The 26,775-nt window shown below is 39.3% G+C and overlaps 1 protein-coding gene across 1 annotated transcript in view; it reads left to right on the forward strand.

Moving 5' to 3' along the window:
- The window catches only part of RNF180 (ring finger protein 180), an 84,683-nt gene that overhangs the window by 50,583 nt on the left and 7,325 nt on the right, over positions 1-26,775 (forward strand). The window contains exons 5-6 of the mRNA XM_068422788.1: positions 4,500-4,725; positions 11,528-11,653. Coding sequence (XP_068278889.1) covers positions 4,500-4,725; positions 11,528-11,653 — 352 coding nt within the window. The remainder of the gene's footprint in view (positions 1-4,499; positions 4,726-11,527; positions 11,654-26,775) is intronic.

Genomic DNA, 26,775 nt, shown 5'->3' on the forward strand with positions numbered 1-26,775 from the left:
GAGGGATTGCAGTCAGGTGATACAGTCTGTATTAGCAGTTCCCAAGAGACTTGGGAAGATGGAAACTTTTGAAGGCTCTTACCTTTCTTTCATTTCTCAGGAGTAATAGTTTTGCTCTCAGGTTTTCCTGTTGGTATTTGTCAACTTTTACTCCCATCACTGTCCTTAATGTCTACATGGCCTTTCTCAGTTTTGTCTGTCCTGTAATTCTGCAAGAACAACATTCTAGTTTGTGCTTGTAAAGCTCTCAAACGCTGAAGCTCTGGCTCTAGTTGGAACACATAGGCACTGCTTAATGGCAAACAAAAAATAATACTTGCTTAAATTATTGTGAATTAGCTTCTTGCATAAGGAAGTTGCTCCAATTTTGCAGTACTAAATGATGCCGTGTGCCTAAATAGGTCTTTTGAGAAGGGGTGCAGAACTGTAAAAAAGACAGCTCTTCCGCTAATCCACTAAGCAAACTACTCTTAACTAGAGTCTAGTTTGCACATTAGAATAATTTTGATCTTCTTTCTAGTTGTAATTGGCTCTGAGATTCTCCTGTCTGTATCTTGCTGTGATTACAAACCTATCTCAGAACCAACCATTACCCTTGGGTCCACAGCCATTTTGCGTTTAGCTCTGTCATTTACTTAATTGGCTCATGCAGCATGTTTAACTTGCAGCCAATGAGACAGGCAGCTCCTCTATACACGTTGTGTATTTCGTTTTGATCAGTGCTCCTCAAAACCAGTCAGCAAAACTTACTTCCCCTCACCGCCCAATTTGATTTTGTGCTTGCTTTTAATTATGACTTTGTCCTTACATAGTGTCACCTTTTAAGGCTGGGTGGGCGGTTAAGCAGACGACAGACTCTCTCTATTAACCCTTTCCTTCCCCAGAGGGAAAAAGGAAAAGAGAAAAGAGAGAGAAACTTACAGGTTGGAAAGTTAAAACAGTTTTAATAAACAATAACAATGCAAAAGGGTATAATGAACAATGAACTATATACAAAACCACTACTGAGCTGCCCCCGATGACGACCACATCACTGCTGACGCTGCAGGGCAGGCACTGGACAGTCCTGAACCAGATGTGGCAGCAGGTGGGAACTGGGTTCAGGAGCGCAGGCAGGGCCCTCCCAGGATGTCTGCCATAGCGGAAGAGAGCGTGACCCTCGTGGTCCCTCAGCTTTAAACTATCGTGTGTGTGGGATGGAATACCCTGTTGGTCAGGTTTGGGTCACCTGTCCTGTCTGCTCCTCCCCGCAGGTGCGACACTTCTATGCCCTTACACTTGTGGAACAAAGAGACCCAGCGGGGACCCTGGTTTCCACAGCAACAAGTGTGTGTGGTCACCTTGAGACAAGTGCAGTCACTTAAAATAAACTAAATTGAAAAGTTTGTCCTAGTCCACACCAGGACACATAGAATCATAGAATCATTTGGGTTGGAAAAGACCTTTAGGATCATCGAGTCCAACCATTAACCTAACACTGCCAAGTCCACATGGCTGGGCTGGAGGAGGGTTGTTATTTTCACGATGTATTAGTATTTCCTAATTTCTGCTGAAGTCATCTCTGTTATATATTAATCTGGACTACTTTCCTCACTTTCTGTGCCAAATTATTTTCCACTTTTTATCAAAGAAATGGTATCATGAGGCGTCCTTCATTCTAAAATTACCTAGCTGTAATTAACCATGTACCAGTACAGGCTGGGGGTTGACCTGCTGGAAAGCAACTCTGCAGAGAAGGACCTGGGAGTTCTGGTGGACAACAAGCTCACCATGAGCCAACAATGTGCCCTTGTGGCCAAGAAGGCCAATGGTATCCCTGGGGTGCATTAGGAAGAGGGTGGCCAGCAGGTCGCGGGAGGTTATCCTCCCCGTTTACACTGCCCTAGTGAGGCCACACCTGGAATACTGTGTCCAGTTGTGGGCCCCCCAGTTCAAGAAAGATAAGGAACTACTGGAGAGAGTCCAGCAGAGGGCTACAAAGATGATCAGAGGACTGGAGCATCTCTCTTATGAGGAGATGCTGAGGGAGCTGAGTCTGTTTAGCCCGGAGAAGAGAAGACTGAGGTGGGATCTTATCAATACTTACAAATACCTTAGGGGCGGGTGTCAAGAGGAGGGGGCCAGACTCTTCTCAATGGTGCCCAGCAACAGGACATGGGGCAATGGGCACAAACTGAAACATGGGAAGTTCTATCTCAATATGAGGAAAAAACTTCTTTACTTTGAGGGTGACAGAGCACTGGAACAGGCTGCCCAAGGAGGTCGTGGAGTCTCCTTCTCTGGAGATATTCAAAACCCACCTGGACGCGACCCTGTGCAGTGTGCTTTAGGTGAACCTGCTTTGGCAGGGGCTTGGACTAGATGATCTCCAAAGGTCCCTTCCAGCCGTAACCATTCTGTGATTCTGTAACTCTCAACTACCTTTTGCTGTTCCATTTTGGTGCGGATTGTCTGTGCTCTAAGGGTAGAGACTGTCTGGGTTAAACAGTGTTACTGCTTATTTGTAATACAGTGCTGCTCTAACACTATTTCCTACAGCTTGGAGCTAGAAGTAATAGTCCCAGTTGTTATTGTCTGGGACTACCTTCTATAGATGCTAGAAAAGCTAGAAGCTAGTCCCAGCCAGACCTACACTGGCTACTTGTCAGTACAGCCTAGTTGCCTCTGCAATAAATTTCAGTACAGAGTGAAGTTTTTTGGGCCCATCTCAAGTCTGGCATGGAGAAAATCAAGCTGGAGTAGTAAGTGCTGAGGTAAGTGCTACAAGAGCCACGCACTGATTGGTGCTTAGGGTTGCACAAGAGCTTTTATTTGGACACGGTGCTAAACCCAAACTGTCTCCATATGTTTGTGTCACAGCAGGCCAGAATTTATAAGCCCTTTTGGCACCTGGTATTCTGGAAAGTGCAATGTGAAGGCTAAGCTGGCTTGGCAGGAGAAGTGCTTATCCAGAACCGATAAATTCTGGGTAAATACTGCTCTGTATTTTTAAATGCATTCCACAGCACCTATACTGTTAGGGCTTATTCATTATTTGCAGTGTTCAGTATCCCAGGAAGAAGAGGACCTATATAATTAGAGACAACAGAAATCCAAGCTAGTAATCATCTCTGAAACAGATCTAGAGACTCCCATCTCTACAGTAGGCACGAAATAACAATTATCATTAATATTTGGTATACTAGTATTAGGCAGTGGTTGTCTGCTATGGCCTATGAGTGTCAAAAGAGGCCTGTGTAATATACAGCTAGTGGGTGTTCAAATTAGATGCAAATCAAGTAGCTGCTCTAACACAGAGTAGTATTTATTGGGTAGAAATGCATCAACAGGTGTGCCTAATGTCAATAATAGGTGTCTGGAAGGACTTTCAGGGCTAGTGTTGCAGGACTAGCAAAGTGGTAGGTACAGAGCAGTGGTTGAGCAAGGGACATGAGAGTATTAAGTATGGATACTGGAGCTTGCAAGAATTCACTGATACTACAAGGCAGCTTAGAATTAAGACACTTAAACTGAGATCATTAGAGAAGGATTGGGAGCTGGGAACAAGGGGCATGAGAGAAGAGTTTTGAGACTCAGCAGTGACTGACACCCTCCTCTGTCTTGGTTCTTTCCTGGGAGGTCTCTTGGGTATTGGGCTATGTTGGGTTCTGTTAGCTGTGAAATGGAGAGGATGGATAGAGGAGCTAGAGCAAAGTCAATGTCTCTTGTGTGCCTCCTGTAGAGATGAAAAAAATTTTTTTTTCTTTAAGCCAAAAACCCTGGCTGCCGTTAGTAGAAGATCTTCAGATTATATGGAAAGGTTTATTGATCTTACAAGAGCAAAGCAGGAACCTGGCAATATACACAAGCTGTTACACTCACATGGCATGTACACCATTTGGGAAGTTTGACTCCATCCCCCTGCAAATATATCAGTGCAAGGAAATTTGGAGCATGCATGCTGGCCGAAACAAGATGTTAGAGGTTCCTAGACTTTCTACTCTTTAAGATTTAGATTCTGCATTGTAGTAATAAACTTGTGGCTTGTTTCAAACTGTGAGTCATTATTCTTGCTGAAACATGCCCTTCACAAATTACCTTTCAGAGGCAGAACAATCCACAGGTTATTTTTAGAGATTTTGTTTTGTTTTGCCTTTCTTGGCAAAGTAACCAGGTATTTTGGTAATAAAGTTATGAATAAATTGTTAAAATTCATTTAAAAGAAGAAATCTGATCATAGTATTTTTACTCAGCCTTTTTGGTTTTGTTATCTCTTCCTTTTACTGTCTTATATGTTTTTTGTTCTCCTTTCCCACAGAGTGCTTGTTGTGACATTCCTGTCTTACTAGTATGTTTCATCATCTCGTTAAAAGTAACCTGTATTAAAAATTAAGAATATTACCAGTGTGTACCAACTTCTTAAGGGTTATTTAAAGTCACTTTCCTGCCAATTGGTTTATCCAAATTAGCTATGAGCTGAGCTGTGAAAAGATGTTCCCTTTTTCTTTTTCTTCTTGCAGACTGCAGATGATAACCTGCATAGAGACGATGAGCATGAACTCAGAGGGGATAAAGAAAGCTATCTCTGTGCAGTGTGCCTGGACATTTATTTCAATCCTTACATGTGTTATCCATGCCACCACATCTTTTGTGAACCTTGCTTAAGGATGCTTGCCAAAGACAACCCAGCCAGCACTCCATGTCCACTGTGTCGCACTACAATTACCAGAGTCTTTTTCCAAACAGGTATAAAAATGACAAGTTTTTACAATACAGAAAAATATTTGTAGCTTTCATTCCTGTATTTCTGGCCTGAATAAATATGTAGTTAAAAGTATAGTAAAACTGTGCTAACCAAATGTGGTCATAAAAAGAATAAATAAATAAATAAATAGTAATATGCAATGGGCCACATCCAGAATGCATTCAGAGCAAAGTCTGGTGATGTTAATCCACTGTGAGGTTTTCTTTGCATTAACTCTTCCTAGAACTATTCCATGCAGGCTTTCTTCAGGTGCAAGAAATTATTCTGGATGCATATTTTAAAACTTTTTGATTTTTTAAGAGAGGTTCTGATATTTTGCATTACTTTGGTTTCCTCTTGCTAAATAATCACAAACACCAAAGATAATAAACACTTTCTCAAAATATCCTACCAGAAAAGCATTTTTAAAATTACTAACTAATGACACAAAAAAAATGCTCTTTTCTTGGTTTTATGGCTTTAAGTTAGCTACAACTGAAAATAAAGGCTGGCAGAACTATACAGTCCTTCTGACTAACCTTGTTTTTAAATTCTCCCCTCCTGGCCTCCTACACTCTCATTTCTAGTGTTCCTGACTTTTAGCAGTAGGAAAACACAGTGGGTAAGGAGTGTTTGATGTCAGAATGTATACAGGGATAGAAGAGGGTAAGTAGTGCTGTAGATGGGATACCTGGGATGGCATGAGTCAGTCTTTTATGCCTGGAGCTTAAAAAGGTAAATTCAAGCACCATGGATAAAATTGCACTGTGATATCTGGAGATAGGCCCTTTACAGAACTTAAAATTGTGCATAGACAGGTCACAAAGTGATGGAAATGACTCAGCCATGCAGGAGTGTTTGTTTATTTTTGCATGCTGCAGAGATCTTGCAGTGATCCTTTTTAAACTGGGAGAGTGCTGTGATGATGACAGGTTGGGGATACAGATTAAAGTATGATTTCACATTGATCAGCAGAGCTGCCCACCTTCCATTCTGGTTCTGGACAGACTCTTCCTCCGCCCAGGCACAACTTTGTATAATTTGATGGCAGAACAGTTCGAGGAACTGGCTGGGCTAAATAAGAACTCATTTGGGTGGGAAGAAGGCATTTTTCAGACAAACTAATTACCCCAGGATGGTTCACTGGGAAGCTGCTGGTGGTCAGGGATAGGGACTGACTATGTCAGCACTGCAGCAGAGAAAATGGATGGAAAGCTGCTACCTGAGCACTCTCAGCACCCTGCCTGGCTCGTAAATAGAGGTTTCAAGCTGTTCTCATTTCATTTGCTTAATGTTTGATGCTCCTTTGGTTTTGCTGTACAGATGAAGTGTGTTTCACCAATAGCGAATTAGTTTTAGTTGATTTAGGGCTATTTAAAATTTTAAAAAGCTATTTAACAGATTTACAGAAGTAAAATACTACTGGGAGAGCACTAAGAGAGACTATAGATGCTTGCTAAAATGTATTTGCAAAACTTTTTCAACACATTTAAAGTACTGTCATTTAAGTGAAATATTACCAGGATTATTTGTAGCCTTTGAGTACTTAATATACAATGTGTAAAAGTACCTGATGGGAGGGAATGAAGAAGAGGCAGCTGGACTCATCTCAGTGGTGCCCACTGACAGGACAAGAGACAGTGGGCACAGATTGAAACACATTAAATTCCATCTGAACACAAGAAAACACTTTTTTCCTGTGAGAGTGGTCAAACAGATTGCCCAGAGAGACTGTGGAGTCTCCATCTGCGGAGATACTCAAAACCCAACCAGACATGTTCCTGGGCAAGCTGCTATAGCTGACCCTGCTTGGGCGGGGTGGTGGACTAGTTGATCTCAAGACATCCCTTCCAACCTAATCCATTCTGTGAAAATACTAATATGTTACGTAGTTTTTTTGAGGAAAAGGATTTATGTGGCTGAAGTGTAAATACAGTGTCATAAATATGTAAATAGTCTACTGTAAATAGAGCCATAACAGTATATGAGATGTGTATTATTAACACCTTCAGATGAGAGAAATTCATATGGCCTTACAGCAGCTATCTGTATATTGCTATTCATTATATAGCAATATATGCGTGACTTAGCAATATATTTGAAAATAGATACACGAAATTTACTTTGTTTTGTTATACGTAAAGAAAAATATTTTGTAATTTTCCAGTGCCTAACATAGTGAGCAGCTTTTAAATCAACCAAGAAATATCGATGATGATATCATATCTTTAGAGAAATTAGTAAAATCAACACATTAAGGAAGATGGCTGGTGCCAGACCAATGTAAAGGATAGTAAATACTTTTTTCACTCAGGAGATCCGTGTTCGGTCGGGGGGCTATGATCTAGTGGCAATTACAGAGACTTGGTGGGATGCCTCGCATGACTGGAATGTGGTCATGGGTGGCTATGTCCTGTTCAGGAAAGACAGGACAGTAAGGAGAGGTGGTGGAGTTTCTCTTTATGTGAGTGTGCAGCTAGAATGTATTGAGTTCTGTCCAGGGGTGGATCAGGAGCAAGTTGAGAGTTTGTGGGTGCGAATTAAGGGGCAGGCTGGCAGGGGTGATACTGTTGTGGGTATCCATTACAGGCCACCAGATCAGGATGAGGAGGGTGATGAGGCCTTCTACAGGCAGCTGAGAGCAGTCTCTCAATTACAGGGCCTGGTTGTCGTGGGGGATTTCAACTACCCTGATATTTGCTGGGAGGCCTACTCAGCCAGCCATCCCCAGTCCAGGAGGTTCCTCCAGTGCACTGATGATAACTTTCTGATGCAAATGGTGGATGAGCCAACTAGGAGAGGAGCGCTGCTGGATCTTATCCTCACTAACAAGGCGGGCCTGGTTGAAGCGGTGAAGGTTGAGGGCAGCCTTGGTTGTAGTGACCATGAGATGGTAGAGTTCAGGATCTCATGTGGCAGGAACAGAATAGCTACTAGAATCACAACCCTGGACTTCAGGAGGGCCAACTTTGGCCTTTTCAAGCAATTGCTAGGGGAAATCCCAGGGGACAGGGTACTAGAGAGGCCCAGACCTGTTGGAGAGCAGCGTAGGGGAAAGGGACCTGGGGGTGCTAGTGGACAGCAGGATGACCATGAGCCAGCAGTGTGCCCTTGTGGCCAAGAAGGCCAATGGCATCCTGGGGTGGATTAGAAGGGGTGTGGTTAGCAGGTCGAGAGAGGTTCCCCTCCCCCTCTACTCTGCCCTGGTGAGGCTGCATCTGGAATATTGTGTCCAGTTCTGGGCCCCTCAGTTCAAGAAGGACAGGGAACTGCTAGAGAGAGTCCAGCGCAGAGCCACGAAGATGATTAAGGGAGTGGAACATCTCCCTTATGAGGAGAGGCTGAGGGAGCTGGGTCTCTTTAGCTTAGAGAAGAGGAGACTGAGGGGTGACCTCATTAATGTTTATAAATATGTAAAGGGCAAGTGTCAAGAGGATGGAGCCAGGCTCTTCTCAGTGACATCCCTTGACAGGACAAGGGGCAATGGGTGCAAGCTGGAACACAGGACGTTCCACATAAATATGAGGAAAAACTTCTTTACGGTGAGGGTGACCGAACACTGGAACAGGCTGCCCAGAGAGGTTGTGGAGTCTCCTTCTCTGGAGACATTCAAAACCCTCCTGGACGCGTTCCTGTGTGATACGGTCTAGGTAATCCTGCTCCGGCAGGGGGATTGGACTAGATGATCTTTCGAGGTCCCTTCCAATCCCTAACATTCTGTGATTCTGTGATTCTGTGATTTATTAAGACTTTTAAAAGCTATGCTGAAGTCACTGCTGCTATAGGTTTGTGCAGCCAGCAAAGCAAAGTTGCTAGCATTCTTTACGTATTTCTCTAATGCTACAGCTGGGATGTCTTATTTCCCTCACTAATTTATTCTAGATGCTTTCTGCAGCTTTCCTTTTGTATAACTGCATTTTATTTTACAAGGATATCTCAAAAAGAAAACATTTAAGGATATATTCAGAAGTTCACTTTTTAGCTTGTATGGTTTTGCAAAATGAACATAACTGCAACAGGAGGATGCATGCAACATGTCAAAAAAGATGGAGGCTAACAAGTCAATTATCCACCAATTAGGAAGAAAAAGAGTGCTTAACCCAGAGCTACAAAGCCAGATGTGACCCACGAGAATACTTTGTCTGGCCTGTTGCTTTGATCCAGTGAGCCTTTTCCGCTTCTTCTTTCCACAGCTTCCCTTGAGAGTGAGTTCCCGTCCAGACAGGTTGCTCTGATGGTGTCTGCCATGCATTCCTGTCTTTCTTAAAGGCTTTCTTAAAAGCCCTTCTCCCATCAGGATAAACTCACATCTGGTCAGATGAGAGGGTGTCATGGTTTAACCCCAGCCAGCAGCTAAGCACCACACAGCCACCCACTCGCTCCCCGCGGTGGGATGGGGGAGAGAATCGGAAGAGTAAAAGTGAGAAAACTCATGGGTTGAGATAAGGACAGTTTAATAGGGAAAGCAAAGAAGTGCGTGCAAGCAAAGCGAAACAAGGAATTCATTCACTCCTTCCCATGGGCAGGCAGGTGTGCAGCCATCTCCAGGACAGCAGGGCTCCATCAGGTGTAAAGGTTACTTGGGAAGACAAACACCATCGCTCCAAACATCCTGCCTCCCTTCTTCTTCCCCCAGCTCTATATGCTGAGCAGGATGCCATATGGTATGGAACATCCCTGTGGTCAGTTGGGGTCAGCTGTGCCAGCTCTGTCCCCTCCCAACTTCTTGTGCACTCCCAGCCTACTAGCTGGTGGGGGGGTGTAAGCAGCAGAAAAAGCCTTGACACTGTATCAGCCCTGCTCAACCATAACGAAAACATCTCTGCATTATCAACACTGTTTTCAGCACAAATCCAAAACATAGCCCCATACCAGCTACTATGAAGAACATCAACTTTATCCCAGCCAAACCAGCACATAAGGTGCCCAGGATAGTCCTAAGAGAACAGCTTTTGATCTGATTGCAGCAACCCACTTCAACTAATTGTCTTTTAAATGCCTCTCCTATCAGGGGAAAGGGTGAGACAGAGATTGGCTTCTACACTTCCATTCATATAAAGTTTTACTTCTGTTAAGTGTTTCCAAGAAGGGCCAGATCTGGCATTTATGTACAATAAATCCACCACTTTGGAGAAATGCAGACCGAGTGTAGTGGTTGTGCACAGGAAAGGGTCTCATACATACATAAAGACAGGTGGCCTGGCCAGCCTGGAAGGATCTTTTATTAAAAACCTAACCAAGCAACTTTCTAAAGGCCAGTAAGAATTGTCATCACTGCCTTTTCTGAAAAACAGGAATTAGATGCCTCACCAGGGATTTCAGTGTTTAAATTTGGACAATACAGTTGAAAGAACTGAGTTGGTCTTTATGGCCTGTAGAAGGAAACTAAAATATTCTCTGTTGATGCTGTGAGAGGCAAGCAGACTCTCACCAGAGGCTATTTCTCTGAATCCAAATAGCACTTAATCCAAATGTGTTCAGTAGCATGTAAAGCTCTTACATAAAAATTAAAAACCACTAGTGAAAAAGACACAACTTGTTCCTTTTACATTTAGGAGAAAAAATGGCCTCTTTCCCTTCACTGACAGAAGTTTATGGGTACAGTAGCGCTGTTCTCACATAACGAGATAGAAGGATTTCGAGATTTCTGTACTCTGCATGTGTTGTGTAGCATCATTCCACCTGCATTCTGACACAGTGAAATACAGTATAATTTTTAGAATAAGACCAGCATATTTTTTTTTCTAATGCCTTCCTCTTACATAGAAAAAGCTACTGTAACCAAAGCGCATGTGGAGTTTTTTCTTCTTAATGGAGCCTGCTCACAAAAAGCTTAGCTTTCTCAAATTTGCCAGAGAAAAAGATCTGATACTTTCATAAAATATTGATTATTGAAAAAGTATGTACAATTGCAGTGAACCAGGTAAAGTCATAATATATAAGCCTTTTTGAAGATCTGTGAAGGGCCTTTTCTTTCTTCTAAGTTACAGAAGGAATTATGGTAGCAGCTGCTATATACTATTATTTATCTTCAGCCATAGTGATTTGAAGGGCCAAAATGGGGGGTTTGAAGTTTTCCCTGTTAACTTCTAAATTGGCAACTACATCTGATATCAGCAAATCACTTATTTTCTGTGGCAGGAAAACAGTTCTTTTTAAATGGTTTTCTATTGTTGTATTGCTATGGATAGGTTAGTTTTGACAGTTCGGAGTTGCAGTCCATGTAGATATTTCCCCAAATTATATCCGGAGAAGCTGATGATTTCTTGAGATTAATAAGTTATGTTAACTCTTGCAATGTGTCATTAATCATTCTACAGATGTGTTCTTAATTCCTGTTAATCCACAACATTTAAAAAATCTCCAAAAGCTTTTCAGACTCTTCCCCTCTCATTGCGTTACTGACTGTTACTGAGTGACGGTGTAAAACAAAAACCAATACGCATTGAGAATTAATACCACAGTCAGTTTGATAGATGTCATTTTCATTCATAGAGGTCATCATAGTTTTGTAAGTTAAATAGCCTGATTTATTATGTACTTCATTTTGCTAGAATTTGACATCATCTTTCCTAAATGCTTTTTTTCAGAGGAACAGAATCAAAACAGCATGTTTAAGACTTGTTCTTGCTATATCTGGAAATGCTTGCATTTATGTGATTTTAAAACAATTTAAGAGATGTTATAATCAGAAAAAGGATTACACAGTAGATAAGGCATTTTTATTTTGTAGTATAAATGTATGCAAATTATTGCTATATTTACAGCATTGATGTATACATTCTTTCCCATTAATTATTGTAGAACTGAACAACTCTTCCAAATCTTTTTTCCCTACGGAATATTTGAAGTTAAAAGAAAATTTTCAAAAATCAAATTCTGCAAAATGGCCTCTACCAAGCTGCAAGAAAGCCTTCAGAGTTTTTGAAGGTAAGTTTTTTAATTTTTCCCTAAACTTGACTCACTCTTTGAGTATAATATTTGAAAATAAGTCTCTAGCTAATACATGCCGTAGGAAACCAGAGATGGATGATTATTAAAGTGGAACTGAGTTAAATTCTCCTGGGTGACTCATACACAACGCTCTGAATCTAAAGATAAACTGCAAATTGTAAAAAGACAATTTGAGTGTGTACCTTTTTGTTTATTCTTAAATCTTTAATTTTGTGCACTTTATCAGGATAATTTTATATAGTTTCCAGTTTGGAAAAATTTATGTCTGCATAGTGGAATAAAGAAAACTACTCTGGCAAAAATATACTAGTTCTGAGTGCGGTCAATAAAGACCAAAAAAAATCAGAATCAGTCTTTTAAGAAAGAGTTCATATAAAAAATTTGGAATAATATAATATGTGTTATTCTGTATTGCTTGTTATCCACACAAAATGGAGTAAAGGATGTGGGTGTTCTAGCTTTGTTTTCTGCTTATTATTTGAAGAAAGCTGAGTCCTCTTGTTGCTGCTTTAACACATAAACATTTTCATGGTTATTAACTGGTTGTTAACTGAAAAATGTTTAAATTAAACCACTTAAGTGTGGGATTCATTGTTTACCCATGTTTCCCTGTTTTCAGTCTAATGGCCTTTCTTCACCAGGCCACAAATCTACGTTTACTTATATAGTTACTTTCTGTAGTGCTTAGTCTTGCTAGCAGATATATTTTTCCTGTTTGTAAGAACAATATAGATTGCTTCTAAAAGTATGTGGAAAAAAATAAAACAGGACATCTTTTTTATATTCCTTTTGTGAGTCTACCCAGGCCTTTCTACAGGTCAAATTTGATAAATTCTGGTCCTTTGCTTATAAAACTATGTCACACAAGGTCATGTTTTGATACTGAAAATAACAAGAAATCCTCCTAGCTATCAAAAGTGAGCAGACTTGAGAAGTTTGAGGACTGGTACATCATCTTTGGTATTACTCAGAGGGGAAGCTGTTGGCAGGAAAAACAAAAGATGAGTATTTCTTTTCTCTCACAGCAGTTAATACAGTGTGGATGTTGGTGCTGAGCTTACCGGTTTATTGTAATACATTACTTTATGTATGTGACATAGTTCATAATATGTTCCATAGTGTCATGAGAATTATGCCTTTCAGAAATACGAAAGGCTACCATGCTGAGCTTTGTACAAAACATAAATAATTAAAAAGAAAAGGAAGATCTGGAGAGGTCACACAGCTTCAGTATTGTGCTACCTGAAAATTGGGCATGTCGTTCCACAAAGGTAATTCAGAATGCTGGATTCATGTGTCTCCAAAGGATAGCCAGAAATTCCCACACCAAATAGGAACATGGTTAGAACTAGTTAATAGGAAACCTGAACCACAGAGCTGTCTGAAATTTTGTCTTCGCCTTCTTAAATACAAGTGTCGCTGCCACATCTCTCTCTTCTGACTTTTTATTTAAATAAAAGCTGCTGCAGGGTTTGTGTCAGTTCAAAATGCAGGTGTATAATATTTTCTTCCTGGACGGCTTTTTTGGGCCTATATGGAAATAGTGCTTGGCAGCATCTAAAATTCCGTATTTGGTTTTCTTAAGTTTGCTTATTTTCCGTGCCTCAAGAGGGTCTCAGGGACTTTACAGGCATAGAAAACTGAGCACACTGGCAGCAAAAGACTTCTGACACCATAATAGATGCCCTCGCAAATGCAAACCGTAACATCACTGCGCACGGTAGGGTAAAAGCAGCTACTTAGATTAATTTTTGTCTAATTAGGAAGGTAACAGCCTAATAAGATGTTAGAGTTGCAGAAGGCAAAATGTAAAGAAAGGGAAGAAGAACAGAGTGGGTACATGAGTAAAGTGAGTGAAGTGAAAGGGGATATGATTACTGTGCTTAGAAAGCGATGAAAACATGCAGTTTTGAATGTGAGAATAACTGCCTCTTTATAAGACAATACTGCATTGTCAAAGAAGAAGTTCTGTGGCCCTGTTAGAAATGCATATGCTCTTTTGTCTAGTTCATATCCAGCAGGTTCAGTGGTCACTGAGAATCTAGCAGCTCTTTTCAAACTTCATATGATTCCAGTCTTCCACAGAACAAAACCTCTTCCACAATATTATTTTGATACTCCGGACATAAAAATTGTAAACTTTGAACAGTAAACCTCTCATTAGAGATGCTAGACCTGATAAAATCAGACCTCAGAATTAGATTGGGATGTGAGGAGAGAAAGATGACTGTTGAGCTGTTGAGAAGCCAGATTATATAGAAGATTTATCAGTTTGAACTAATTTAGACTTTCTGAACATTGCAGGACTGCTAGATAAAATCAAGCATCTTTTCTCTTTCCTTAGTTTTTTCCTGAACAGATTCACTGAGCCAAACAGATTTGGTAGGCAATATGTGAGTCTTCTTTCATATGAGAATTTCCACGAGGAATGTAAAATTATCTTCTAACTAAAAAAAGCCCCAAACATCCATAGCTTTTGAGTTTTTACACAAAAAGTAAGAAACCTCAGCACTGTAGCACTTGTGTGCTTTCAAGCTGAAGAAAATTGCTCCAGAGTAGTTTGTCCTTATATTTTTTTCCAATTAAAATCACTAACAGAATTCCCATTTCTATCATAAACATTACACATGGCATTGCTTTGTGTATGGTGTGCTCTATTTGGTCATGGATAGGTTAATGATAAAATGGAAATGCTACTCAAGAATGAAAGCCAATCTTCTTGTACCATTTAGATTTTTAATATATGTGAAAGTTAACAAGCTAATTTTAAATATTCTTCTAAAATGTCTTCTGTTTTGTATGAGATAAACAAAGATATTACAGTAGTTATTGTTTTGAGTATTGGTAACTTTAAAAAAATGTAATTGCACATTAGAAGTAACATTTCAAATAATGGTTTCCTTAAATAGATTTAAAAATCAATAAATTGTGTCATTTGAATAGGATGGTTGAATAGCAAATATGCTTGATTGGATCCTGTTATCATATATTTATAGTTCAATAACATCATAAGTGTAGCCTTTGCATGCCATTAAATTGGAGTTGCATTCTATAAACACTGTACAGTCACAGAAAGTTCACAAACTAAGGGTAAGTCTCCAGAAGTAATTAGATACCAGAAATGTGCGCTAAAAGAAGTGATAAAGATCATTTAAATTGAAAATATGATACTTAATTTGACAGTGAGTTTGATGTAGTCAAGTGCAGGAATTAAAAAAACAGACTGAGACAGTTAGTGCACTGAGCCTAAAAGGGTTGTTTCAAAAGTTTTTGCATAAATCTGAGATAGAAATACATTGAAGGGACCAGAGATACAGGATAGAGTGGTCAACATAGTGATGGTAACATTGTAACAGGGTGCTGGCTGTTTGCATATAGAGAATGATTGTAGATATGCCTGAAGATAAGTACCTAGCTAGGTGCTCAGAATGAGAGGGCGGGATGATGAAACCTCTGAGTTATAGCCCTTAGTGACTACTTCAATATATAATTATTCCTAGGCTAATAGGAAATTCCCTCCAACTGTTTTGCTAATGTTTTTATTTAAAATACGATGATTAAATTGAAAGAGGGGAAGCTTATTTAGGAATAGAGTAGTTCTTTTTATCTGTTTTTTTAAATGCTTAATCTAGAAAACATTCCCCCAATGCTGCATACAATGAAATCTGTGCTAGTTCTTTACTGATCTCATATGTTTAGTGACTTAATAAAAACATATTAACTTCTGCATCAGTCAAGGATTGCAAAATACAGTATTTCCACTGCCTGCTAATACCAGTGGAAATTCACATCACCCCGGTAGGTCACATCTTCCATGTCCTTTTATGTAATCATTCTCTAGAGAAGAGGGTGCATAATTTCCTACATATTTAAAAAAAAAATGTTTTGAAAGCTTTTAATAATACCTGTTGATACATTTTTGTATCTCTCTGTCTTTAAAATTGGGGTAAAACTCTTTAAAATCTACTTTCTTGATTTAAGATTCTTGTTAGATTGAGAATCATGTTAGAAATCATTATTTCAGTTAGATAGGCAATAAAGGAAGGATTTTAACAGCTGTGAAAATTTACAGCTATAAAATTACCTCAACTAGGTTTTAAGGTCATACTTCTCTGTTTAAAAAGAATTAAAAGGTGATACTGGTTTTCAAGTTTCTGATGCTGTGATCTACTGGGAAGAGAAACAATATAGGTGTTACTGAAAACAGAAGGTGCAGCATTGATTTTAGCTATAAAGAGTAATGCTGGAGTATAAGAAGTATCTCAGAATAATCCTTATATTGAGCTATTTTTCCCCATTCCTACTATCCATCCTTCTTTATGGCACTTTTTTCTTCCAGTTAATTTCCTTACTTCCTCATTTCTTTGTTTTAAGTTGTTTGTTCCTTTATCATACTACTCAAGACTGCAGTTGTGGGACCATGCAATGCTTCTTCACCAGAAGGCTTTCCTTTTTTAGCCAGGATCCATCAGATTCTTCACTATAGCTTGTGGAATGACAAAAAGCTAATTTGCACAGACACATTTCTCACAAGATGCATTTACAGTCTACAGTCTTCACAGCGAGCGAATTTTCTGCCTCAAGGAGACACACATTACTGGGAAGTGTTGTCTTTGAGCATCAGTTATGCCTATGGTACACTAAGAAAACACAAGAATCCAAGCACTGCTGATTGAGCATGTCTTAGGTCAGCTGCACTGACGGCAACTTTGTCATTTTGCTGATTTGTCAGCACTTGGACCCTAACGCTTGCACCCATTTTCCTTGTCCACAAGTCCTTTCAGCTCCAACAGGTCACTGATAAGAAATACAAGACTGATTTCTGGATTCCAAGGTCCCACTTGGTTCCCACCGAGCAGCTGTGTTCTGACTAGCCTTCAAGCCTTCACTTCTGCACCTCACCAAGCAGAAGTGAATCTGAAAGAAAAACAAAATAAAATGGAAGGGGAACTTTAAGGCACAAAGGTCTTGGGCATCAGCCCTATTAGCACTGCTGCTTTCTATCCTTGCTGTTCTGCCAACAATGTTAGTACAAAGCATTGTGTAAGTATCAGTAGCCTTGTTTATCTTTTAAACTGTTTTGCAGGGACTGTTCTACAGAAACTTCTTCAAAGCCACAGTCCCATTGGAAAAGATGTTTTGTAGCCTTTTCCCAGTCCTGAAGACTGCATCCAGAGCTAGCCTGTGTAGGAGAGTGATATACCTCTTAGAAATTATGGCTGCTCAGTTGCCTCTGTTGGATCAGTGCATTGAAGCTAATCAAATTCTAGCTAATCTGTATGTGTCATCAGGATTGCTTGTTTCCATTTAACCATGATGTTATAAGACTGCTGTACCAGGAATATTGATAGCTAAAATTGTGCAACACTGAGGATTGTCATAGAATGGCCACAGCAAAAAAAGCATATTGTAGCCTTTCCCCATATATTTCTTGACATGTCCCTGAATGGATGTTAGATTGGCATCTTTAGTTCTGCTTAGCAGCCCGAGTGTTCATACTGGCTGGTAAGACAAACTAAGAACATTTTAGACCTCTTATGCGGCCATGGTCCTACAGCTGTACCGGAGGGACCCAAATGAACTAGTAGGGGAGTTAGAGGTATCGTGCTTTTCACCCTGCAGCTTACAAATTCCAAAAGTCTTTTAAGAAGGTTCCTTTCTGAAGATGCTTGAAAAAACATAGCTATGTTCAAGATAAGAGGGAAAGTGCTCTCATCCATTAATAGCTGTTTAAAAGATACCAAACCAAGGATGGAAATAAATGATTCATTTTTCTCACTGGAGGGACATTAGCAGTCTGGTCCTAGATGAGTATATTGTACAGTTCGTACTGTCCAGCGTATTTGTTCCTAGAAATGGAGGTGATAGCATTTGCTTACAGTACTGAAGTATTTGGGATAATAAAAATAAAAGCCACGTGCAAGCAGTGGCAGAAGACTGTCATGGTACAGTGATCTTTAGCAATGTTTACATTGTTTTCCTTTCATCGCAAAAGAAGGTTGTAAACTGGAAGGGTACAGAGAAGATAAATAAGAATGTCAGTTTTAAATTACTTCCTGATGAGGAATATGTAAATTGACTAGAATGCTTCAGCCAAAACAAGAGATGACTAAAGAGGGAGGACGATAGAGGTAATTAAAATCATGAGAGGCATGGAAGAAGTGTGAATGGGCTGCTGTTATTCACTGTCTCATAATAAAAGACCTAGAGGATGTAAAATAAAATTATAATTACCCCAGAGCATGGGTTCAAATAATGGCAGATTCTTGGAGGAAAAATGGAGTAAAGTGTATTAAACTCAAAGATACCACATTTGCCTGTGGAGATCCTTGAACTGCAAATCCCTGGGAGCTGAGAGAGAACACCAGGAAAGTATTGCAATATGCTTGCCCTGTTCTTATGTTCTTTCCTTGCCATTCACCAATTCCTCGTTGTTTGACCTTGTCAGAGAAAGAATGATAGGGTAGGAAGATCTTTAGTCTACTCTTAGTGTGCCTGCCCTTATGAGATATCCTACAATTTGATGAGAATGGTGTCTTCTGTTAGAATTTTAACTTAGGCATTGTAAAAGGATTTTATGTATTTATCAAATAAGAGTACATAAATATTTATCGTATGCCCTCTAAAGACAATTGAGAACAATAGATAATCCTAGTTAAACCACCCTAGGTAAACTTTGAATTACTGTCTTTTTGAAGTGGTAGTCTTTCATCACAGAATCTGTTTAGAGCAAAAAATATCTCTTGGTCTTGATTTTTTAATGTTTTGCATAAGATTCTGCTGAGACTAGTTTAGATTATGACATGTCTCAGTGAACAAGTGGAAGCAAAGATGCCTTCTGTCTTCATCACTGGCAGAAATTAGCAAGTATCTTTCCGTGCATTTTAGTGAAAGTGGGGAATGATCCTTGCCAGCTATGCCAAATAGAATGGCAAAAAGATAGATTGTGGCCACTGAGCAATGACCAGTGAAATTGGTTATTTTCCTAATTAGCTGTGAACTCATTATGTTTAGTAAAGGTTATGTCAGCAACACTTCCCCAGCACACTCCCCCGATCCACTTAGCACTGAAATGCACTGCATAGCAGAGCAGTTAGTTTGTACTGAAGTAGCCCCTAAAGAGTCTCAACTCTGCTTGTGTAAATACATTTTACCTTGAAAGTTAGGTTTGCCTGGTGTTTAGTCCTTTGATTCAATGCCTCATAGAAATCCCATTTACTATAAGAATAACAAAGAATTTTTGGCTGAGAATAGATTGCAGAGATACTAGTTGGCTTCATGACTATCAATGAGATAACAGAGAAGAAAGTAGGGACATTGGAATGGGCTGCCCAGGGAGGTGGTGGAGTCACCATCTCTGGATGTGTTTAAGAAAAGACTGGACATGGCACTTAGTGCCACGGTCTAGTTGACATGGTGGTGTCAGGGCAACAGTTGGACTTGATGATCCCAGAGGTCTTTTCCAACCTGGTTGATTCTGTGATTCTGTGATTCTGTGATAGGGCAAACACATACATTGTTTCTGCTACCTAACATGCCTGTGATATCTATTTCATACATCTGTACCAGTGACACGGGTAGATCCACGCCATTCCGAAATTTGGACATGAACGTGAGTTCAGGTTGGTCCTAGAGCACTTATGGGGTAGAAAACTGCTAAGATTTCTGGAGGAATATGGTACTTGCATAGCATTAATTATAAAAAGTGAGGCAACATTTCTTGGTCAAGGCAGAGTTTTGGAGACCTCTCAAAGTGAAAACAAAAGCTGAAATTTGAATTTGATGAAGGACAAAAGAGGAAGCATAAAAGCACTCAAGGTGATGTGTGAGAGTAATAAGCAAGAAAAGGCGATCATATTTTTATTAGATCAGAGCCAGATTAAACATACCTTCCTCAAAGAAGCAAGAGATGAGCAAACACTAGAGTAAAGTCATGGCACTTCTGGTGAATATCTTAGCTGAAGAGGTAAAGATGGATGTTTGAAATGGCATCAGAAAATGTCAGAGATAACCACCATTATACATTTAATGAAGGAATTTTTAACAGTTTGTGAACATATTTTTTAAATTTTAAATAGCTTCTTTCTTGATAACCTTTTAAGTAGCTTTTCTTTGTGAAAATTTATTTTTAATTTTATTTTCTGTTGAACGTATATGAAGGCTTTTCAGACAGCTCTTTCCATAAAACCTTGGTCAGCTTCCTAAAAACTAGTTAAGTACTGTCAGCATCACAAAACTTACAGTTCAGAAAACGATGCCAGCTTTCTCAAGATATGGTCTTGTGCTTCGTATTTTTCATCCTCTGGAGGAATATCTCTTTTGTTTGCTCACACAGGAAGTAGGAATTTTTGGAGTTGACATTAACTAAAGCTGAATATGAATTTGTTCGAAGACCATGGCGTGGCTCCAAGATAGGTCATTCACCAGTTTCTTTGGAGGAATTAAGGGAGGCATGTTGCCAGACAGCTAGATTTGAAAATATACTAAATGCTTTGTGTAGATATACGCAGCCTTGTTTTAGAGAGGGCTGTTGTGAGGCCCTGACATGCCTATCTTGTGTATTCCCTCTGACCTTTGCTGTCAGACTGACCCTGTCTTAAGACAAGCAGAGCCAATTCATTAATTTATTTTTAAGAAAGTGTTTGCATTATTGTTATCTTACACTAAAATTGGCTTAAAACATTGTGGACAGCAGTGTTTAACAAAACTCTGTGAAGTTTTTGTTAAATGATCTTTAGTATTAAATTAATATTTTTTTTAACAAAATATAGCAATCATGCAAGTCAAGAAATAAGCATCTAAAGAGAATTGAGCAGTAGGCTAAGTAGCATTCACACTAAAGACAAGCATCAATATGAGATCCTTTTTAATGCTCTTTTACACCTATTCAATCATCTTGAGCTGTTATATTGAGCCTACCTATGAATATCAATAGCTTTTGCCTTTACATTTTTTGTATTGTAGCAGTCCAAATAAGTGGAGCCTGAAGGGATCTAAGTAGTTAGGGAGGAGTTATAGGGAAGAATGAAACTAGAGAGAGGTGATGCCATTGCAGCAATATGATAAAGGCTCTTACGATGATAATTTAGCAAAAGTTGCTGGCAGCTGAAATACAGTATTTGATCAGCTAGGAAGATGAAAAATGTAGAGAAAACGTAAACTTGCTACATGATTTTTAGAAATGTTCAGTGATAAAAAGTAGGAACAACAGAAGATGGTGTTGATGATGAATAGAGTTCAAGACTGTGACGAGTAAGAGATTTTGTGAAGAGACAGTGGAAATGGAAAATAGATTAAAAATTAATAAGAAAATTATAGATTCAGAATATTCTGACTACTTTTTAAAATTAATTTTTCATATAGATTATTGGTGCACATAGCATGGAAGGTTATATACTTCAGGTTGCTGTTTGAGATTCCCTGGTTTTCATTGTCTGCACTGTCATGGCAAGGAGAGAAGTTGTCCACAAGTTAAATTCACTGTTAAGATACAGTTTATCTACATGCAAATGTGAATAAAAGTGATTACAAATCCCCATCTTAAAGGAAAATGTATGAAAATTACCGTAACTATAATATGTATGTCATCAATATATATGTAGAAAACTTACCTTTAGGATTAAAAGAAGACATTTTATGGTCTAGAATGTATGCAAACTGTGCATTTAGATCCGTGATATCATCTCACAGGGAGACCATGCAGCTTTGTTTCTTGCAGTTAGTCATCAAGACTGTATGGATTGCAGTCAGAACAGGTATGGTGAAGGGGAGGGCAGTTAAAGAAGCCAATGATTCATTTATTCACAGAGCTATTTTGCACCCTGAAAAACAAGGACATGCATTTCAATTACTGAATGTTATTTTTATTTCATCTGTAGATTATTTTTATTTCATCACCCTTAACTGAATTTTGAAATAAAGTGGTTTTAAAGTAGGACAGTAGGTTCTGCTATAAATAATTTTTAAAAGCTGTTATATGATGTCCTGCCTGTTTGATACTTAGTATGTTATGGTTTAGGGGAAGAAAGAAAAAGCGAACAAATAATTCACTTGGTTACTTAAAAAAACCATCTGCTTGCACACTGGCTATCAAAATTCCTTCATGGCTTCCACAGCCAAATGACTTTTACATTGTGAAATGTGAGATTCATTACTCCTGGTTTATTATGCATCCCAACACTGAAACTACCCAATTAGCTTGTATTTCTGAGTATTGATAATTACAGAATAATCACAGATGTTAGGACAGAGTATGTTTTCTAAGCTTGTTCTGCCCACCCACAGTCCTCTTTCTCTTGGTTCATGTACTTCCAGGGAAATAAACAGCCCAAGATAGAAAACGCAAGTTGTTCTAGTTTTGCTTTGAATTTATGAGAGGAACTGGGCACAGTAGTCACTGAATATTTCTCATAAAAGTGGTAAACAGATTTCATATTTAATAAATTAGCAAAAATGTCAGTTTTGCAAAATACTCAATGTAAAATGTGTATGTATGCATTTAATATGGCTTTATGGATTTTGTCATTAATTTTTGAGTCTTTCTCTTGTTTCCTTTTCCAGTAACCTGATTCTTTGATAAGGTATACTAGCTAGCTTTATGGTTTGTGTTTTAATCGGTAAAACCTGAATTATTAGTCTATAAAATAGCAAGAGCCTTCACACATTTTTATTTTGTTATTTACTTAATATTCAGAATGTCATTGTTAATTTATGGCAGAGGTGCTATATTTATGTCTTAGAATTCAAACTAATAGTAGGAACATGCAAAAAACTTTGATTATAAATAATCCTCACTGAAATCCAATGAACTGTATTTGAATGGAAAAAAAATCTCATCTTCATTTCCTGTCCTGAGTAAAACTGTCAGATCTCTTTGTGAAGTGTAAATATTTGTAATTTTGATTGAATGAAATTTACAATATTTCACAGAGGAAAAAATCTTCAAGTGAGAAGTTGCCTCCTCTCTGTCCTGAAGGCCTGAGAGGTGTTAATTGCAGTGATTAACAATAAATGGTCCAAAGAAATGCTGAATTATGGCTTTTATGTATTGATGTGTAGTAGATCCTGGGCTTATTTTGGTTACATATCTCTGTAGAAAAAGACAGAGAATAGCTACAAAAGAAGGAATAGATGATCATATTTATAATCTTGAAAATAATATGGGAAGTTAGAGCAGTATGAAATAAATATTTGTAAGAACTGTAACTGTTACAAGAACTTCTATGAATTATTTTGGGAGTTTTCTCCTTCTTTTAATTGCTAAGTGTTTTCTGGTTCATTTGTGTATATTTTCTTCCCAGATCCACGTAGGAATTAGGAAGTTTTAAGAGAGTAGAGATTATTCTTAGATATAAGTGACAATAATTATGCTGATACTGATCAGCAAGAAGCATTATTTGCCTGGTGGTTGATTCTGTAGGGCTGCAGTTTTTATAAGCTTTTTGCTTCGACAGATGAAGTGTGTGTCAGTTAGTGACATTATCACATTTTGGGATTTCTGCATAGTTTTGTCTGTAGCATGATTTTTCTTGCTTTTTCTTATGTCAAATGCCTTATAAAAGTCACAAAACAAAAAGCTCGTTGTAAGTGGAGAACAGTGGCTCCTAATCACTCTGCCTTATAAAAAGGAGTGCCCCTTATGCAATCAAATCTTGCATATGAAAGACTTCAGGACATGGCTTTTTCAGATTTTTACAGTAATCAGTTGCTTTTGTAGACCCTTTGCAGACAACGTTCTTTGATGTCTTGAAACGCAGTTACTGTGTATTCCCTGCTAAATTGCCTGCTTGCTGCTGATTTGTTCGTGTACAGAAGGACTCTGTGTCATCTGCACAGTGAGTTCACCAAATCACATTTTATGCATGTGCAAATAACTGCTTACACACAATTTACCTCTCTAGGACTGTTCCAGATTTCAACATTTAAACCGAAAGCCTTCCAAAAGTCCTGTAGCTAGTAAGATAGTCATCATAGTGAATATAAAAATGGTTTTGGATAAGGATTATGTCCAGCTTAAGTACATTTTACAGCCAGGTTTTCTAAAGCCCAGCTGCTAGCAGAAAATAGGACTTGGATTTTGGGGAGGGAAAAAGAATGGAGAGATGTTTAGGCCATCATTAAGTTTAGTCACACATGGATATAAGGTGCTGGCAGACATTGAGAGCCCATGGGTGAAATCAGAAGGGCAAGAGCAGAGAAATATTCAAAGAGAGCAGAGAGAAAGTGAGAGGAAGGTACGAGTAGAATAGCAAGGGAGCTTTGGAAAGATGATTGGACTTTGCAGTGAGAAAGGCCTTGAAAGGTGATGGTAGAAGTTTTAGCATAGGAAAGCTGGAGGTTCTGATGTGCATCCTGGGGCAAGAGGAGTTTGGAATTTGAGGACTGTCCCTAGAAAAAAAAATGAAATTTTTACTTCTGAGACAATAGGTGTGTGGAGCTGAAATATCTGAGGCAGGAGGGTAGGGAGGTTCAAGCTTGTCGTGCAGGAGGAAGAGAAAAGCTAAAACTCTGGATCTGAGAAGGATGGTGATTCGGTTGAGTGACCTTGGTTTGGGCAAGGAACTGGATGCCTTGAGAACTTGAGTTTGGTGGAGGGCTTGAGACTGAGTTAGAGTTTAGGACATGAGATTGGGGGTCAATGGGGCATACTTACAGGCATTCAAACAGGATAAGTGCCATCCTCTCATAAACCTCTCTAGCAATATATGCTTTTTTCTTTGTTGGAAATTTTAGTTCATTTTAACTGGCAAATCTTGCAATTTAGCTGTTATATTAGCATAACCAGAATATGATGCTGCATGATGTGCATATGGGAGAAGGCTGGTATTTATGCAGGAAGTTCGGGATGATACCTCGTTTGTGAAAGCAGTATAAAAACACTGTATCCTTGAAGAAAGTGGAGAGTGCTGGAAATTTTGGTCCATTTCTCCATGCTGTCGTCAGGTCTGCAGATGACAACAAACTGGAGGACCAGTTGGTAGACTCAGTGGCAGGGCTGCTATTCAGAGAGACCAAGACAGCCTGGGGGAATGAGCTGCAACAGTAAAGCAGGTGCTTCAGCAAATAACGTCCCTTTCAGGAGAGCATGTAAGAAGAAAACCAGACCAAGAGAAGATGGAAAATATGATATAAAAGAGCATCTAGCAAACTACATTGGATAGTTGTTGGAATCCCACAGCAGTCTGTGTAGTTCAGAACATTCATATGTGATTTGGAAAAGTGATACATATGCAACTGATAAAGTTTATTAGTGATACTAAATTATTCAGTTCACTGATGATAGTGAATATGAACGTGACAGCTAACAGTTCTCTTGATCAGCTACTTCAAGGAGGTAACAGAATGCACTCTCATCAGATCTGCAGAGGACAACAAATTGAAGGACAGGTTGATAGACTCAGCAGCAGGGCTGCCACTCACAGAGACCTAGACAGGCCAGAGAAATGTGCTGAAAGGAACCTTGTGAAGTTCAACAAGGACAAATGCTGAGTCCTGCATCTGAGAAGGAAAAGCTCCTGGCAATGAAACAGGTTGAACACAACCTGTGCCTGCAGAGGCACAGAGTGGTGCCTGCAGAGCACCTCTCTGGAAAGGACCTGGGCGTCCTGATGGAGAGCAAGCTGCACATGAGCTGGCAGTGTGCCCTGGCAGCAGAGGCAACCAACAGCATCCGGGGCTTTATGAACAGGGGCATGATGTACAAACAGCAGTAGATGAGAGAAGTTTTTATCCCCTGCTACTCAGCAGACCACATCTAAAATACTGCAATTTTGTCCCTCTCCAATACAGGAAAAACGGCAGTAAATTGGAAGAGGTTTAGCAGAGGGACATCAGGGTGCTCAGGGGCCTGGCGCACCTGACCTTTGAGGAAAGGCTGAGGGAACTGGCTTGTTCAGTCTGGAGAAGGGTAGGCTTTGGGGAGGATCTCCAGGTAGCCTTACCATACCTGTAAAGAGACTACCAAGAGAACAAACCAGCTGTTCACGGTGGTGTATGGTAGGAGGATGAGCAATAATGGATATGAGAGGTTCAAACTGCAAGTAAGAAAAACACTTTCACTGTGAGGACAGTTAAGTGGTGAAGCCACATAGCCCACAGAGGCTATGCAGTCTCCATAATACATACTGTTCACTATGATGACCTGTAAATTAGCTGTTGCAACTTAAGAAAAGGGATCTGGGTAATAATCTGGGTAATGTGATAAGTTTTCTGAAAACATTCAATGCACAGCCATAGTCAAAAGGTAAGCAGGAATTACTAGGATCATAACAAAATGGAAAACATTATGTCATTGTCTAGGTTTGTGGTGATCCCATGTCTCCAATTTTGCGTATCATTTTAGATTACATCATCTCAAAGAAGGATAAAGCAGGGTGAAGCATAGTGCAGAAAGGATGATCTGAAGTATGGAAACTTTTCCATACAAGGGAACTTTTCGAGCTTTTTGTTTGGAAAGAATATTACAGAAGACAGATAGATACAAGAGGTCTGTAAAATTATGAATGGCATAAAGATGGTTTAGGAAAGATTGTTCACTGTCTCTCAGAGGCATTCTTGTATTAGCAATTATATCAGCCATAACAGATAGGGCAAAACAATTGGCGCTGAGAGCCATATGTCCACATTTGCGTTTTAGGGAGCACAGGCAACTTACTTCAAATCTCAAGGGCTGAATGCCCATTAGTGGTTGAAGCATATTACAGGAACACATCAGAGGCCTTGGAGCTCATCTTTTGGTTTCATTTCACCTGAAAGGAAATCAATTTATTTGCTGTAAGACTACTCCACCAAGGGACACAAAGCACAGTAAGTGAAGGCAATATGAGATCTGGTTCAAAAGTACGCAGACACATGTGAGGAAAGAAAATCCTACCAATGCTGTTTTAACACATTGTTCTGAGCACAGCTTCCAAAGCACTGGGGTCCTGAGCTGCTGGATGCTGCAAGGACTGTCATGGTTTAAAGCTGGGACGGCTATTAAACCTGTGGCAGATGCTCTCTGTTATATATATGGGAATGTGTTGGTCTGTACTTGCCATTTTTCTGATGGTCTTTCAGTAGCTCTATCTGTCTGCTGCAGCTCACAATCAGGAATAAGA

This window comes from Nyctibius grandis, chromosome Z, assembly GCF_013368605.1.
Source record: "Nyctibius grandis isolate bNycGra1 chromosome Z, bNycGra1.pri, whole genome shotgun sequence".
NCBI lineage: Eukaryota > Metazoa > Chordata > Aves > Nyctibiiformes > Nyctibiidae > Nyctibius > Nyctibius grandis.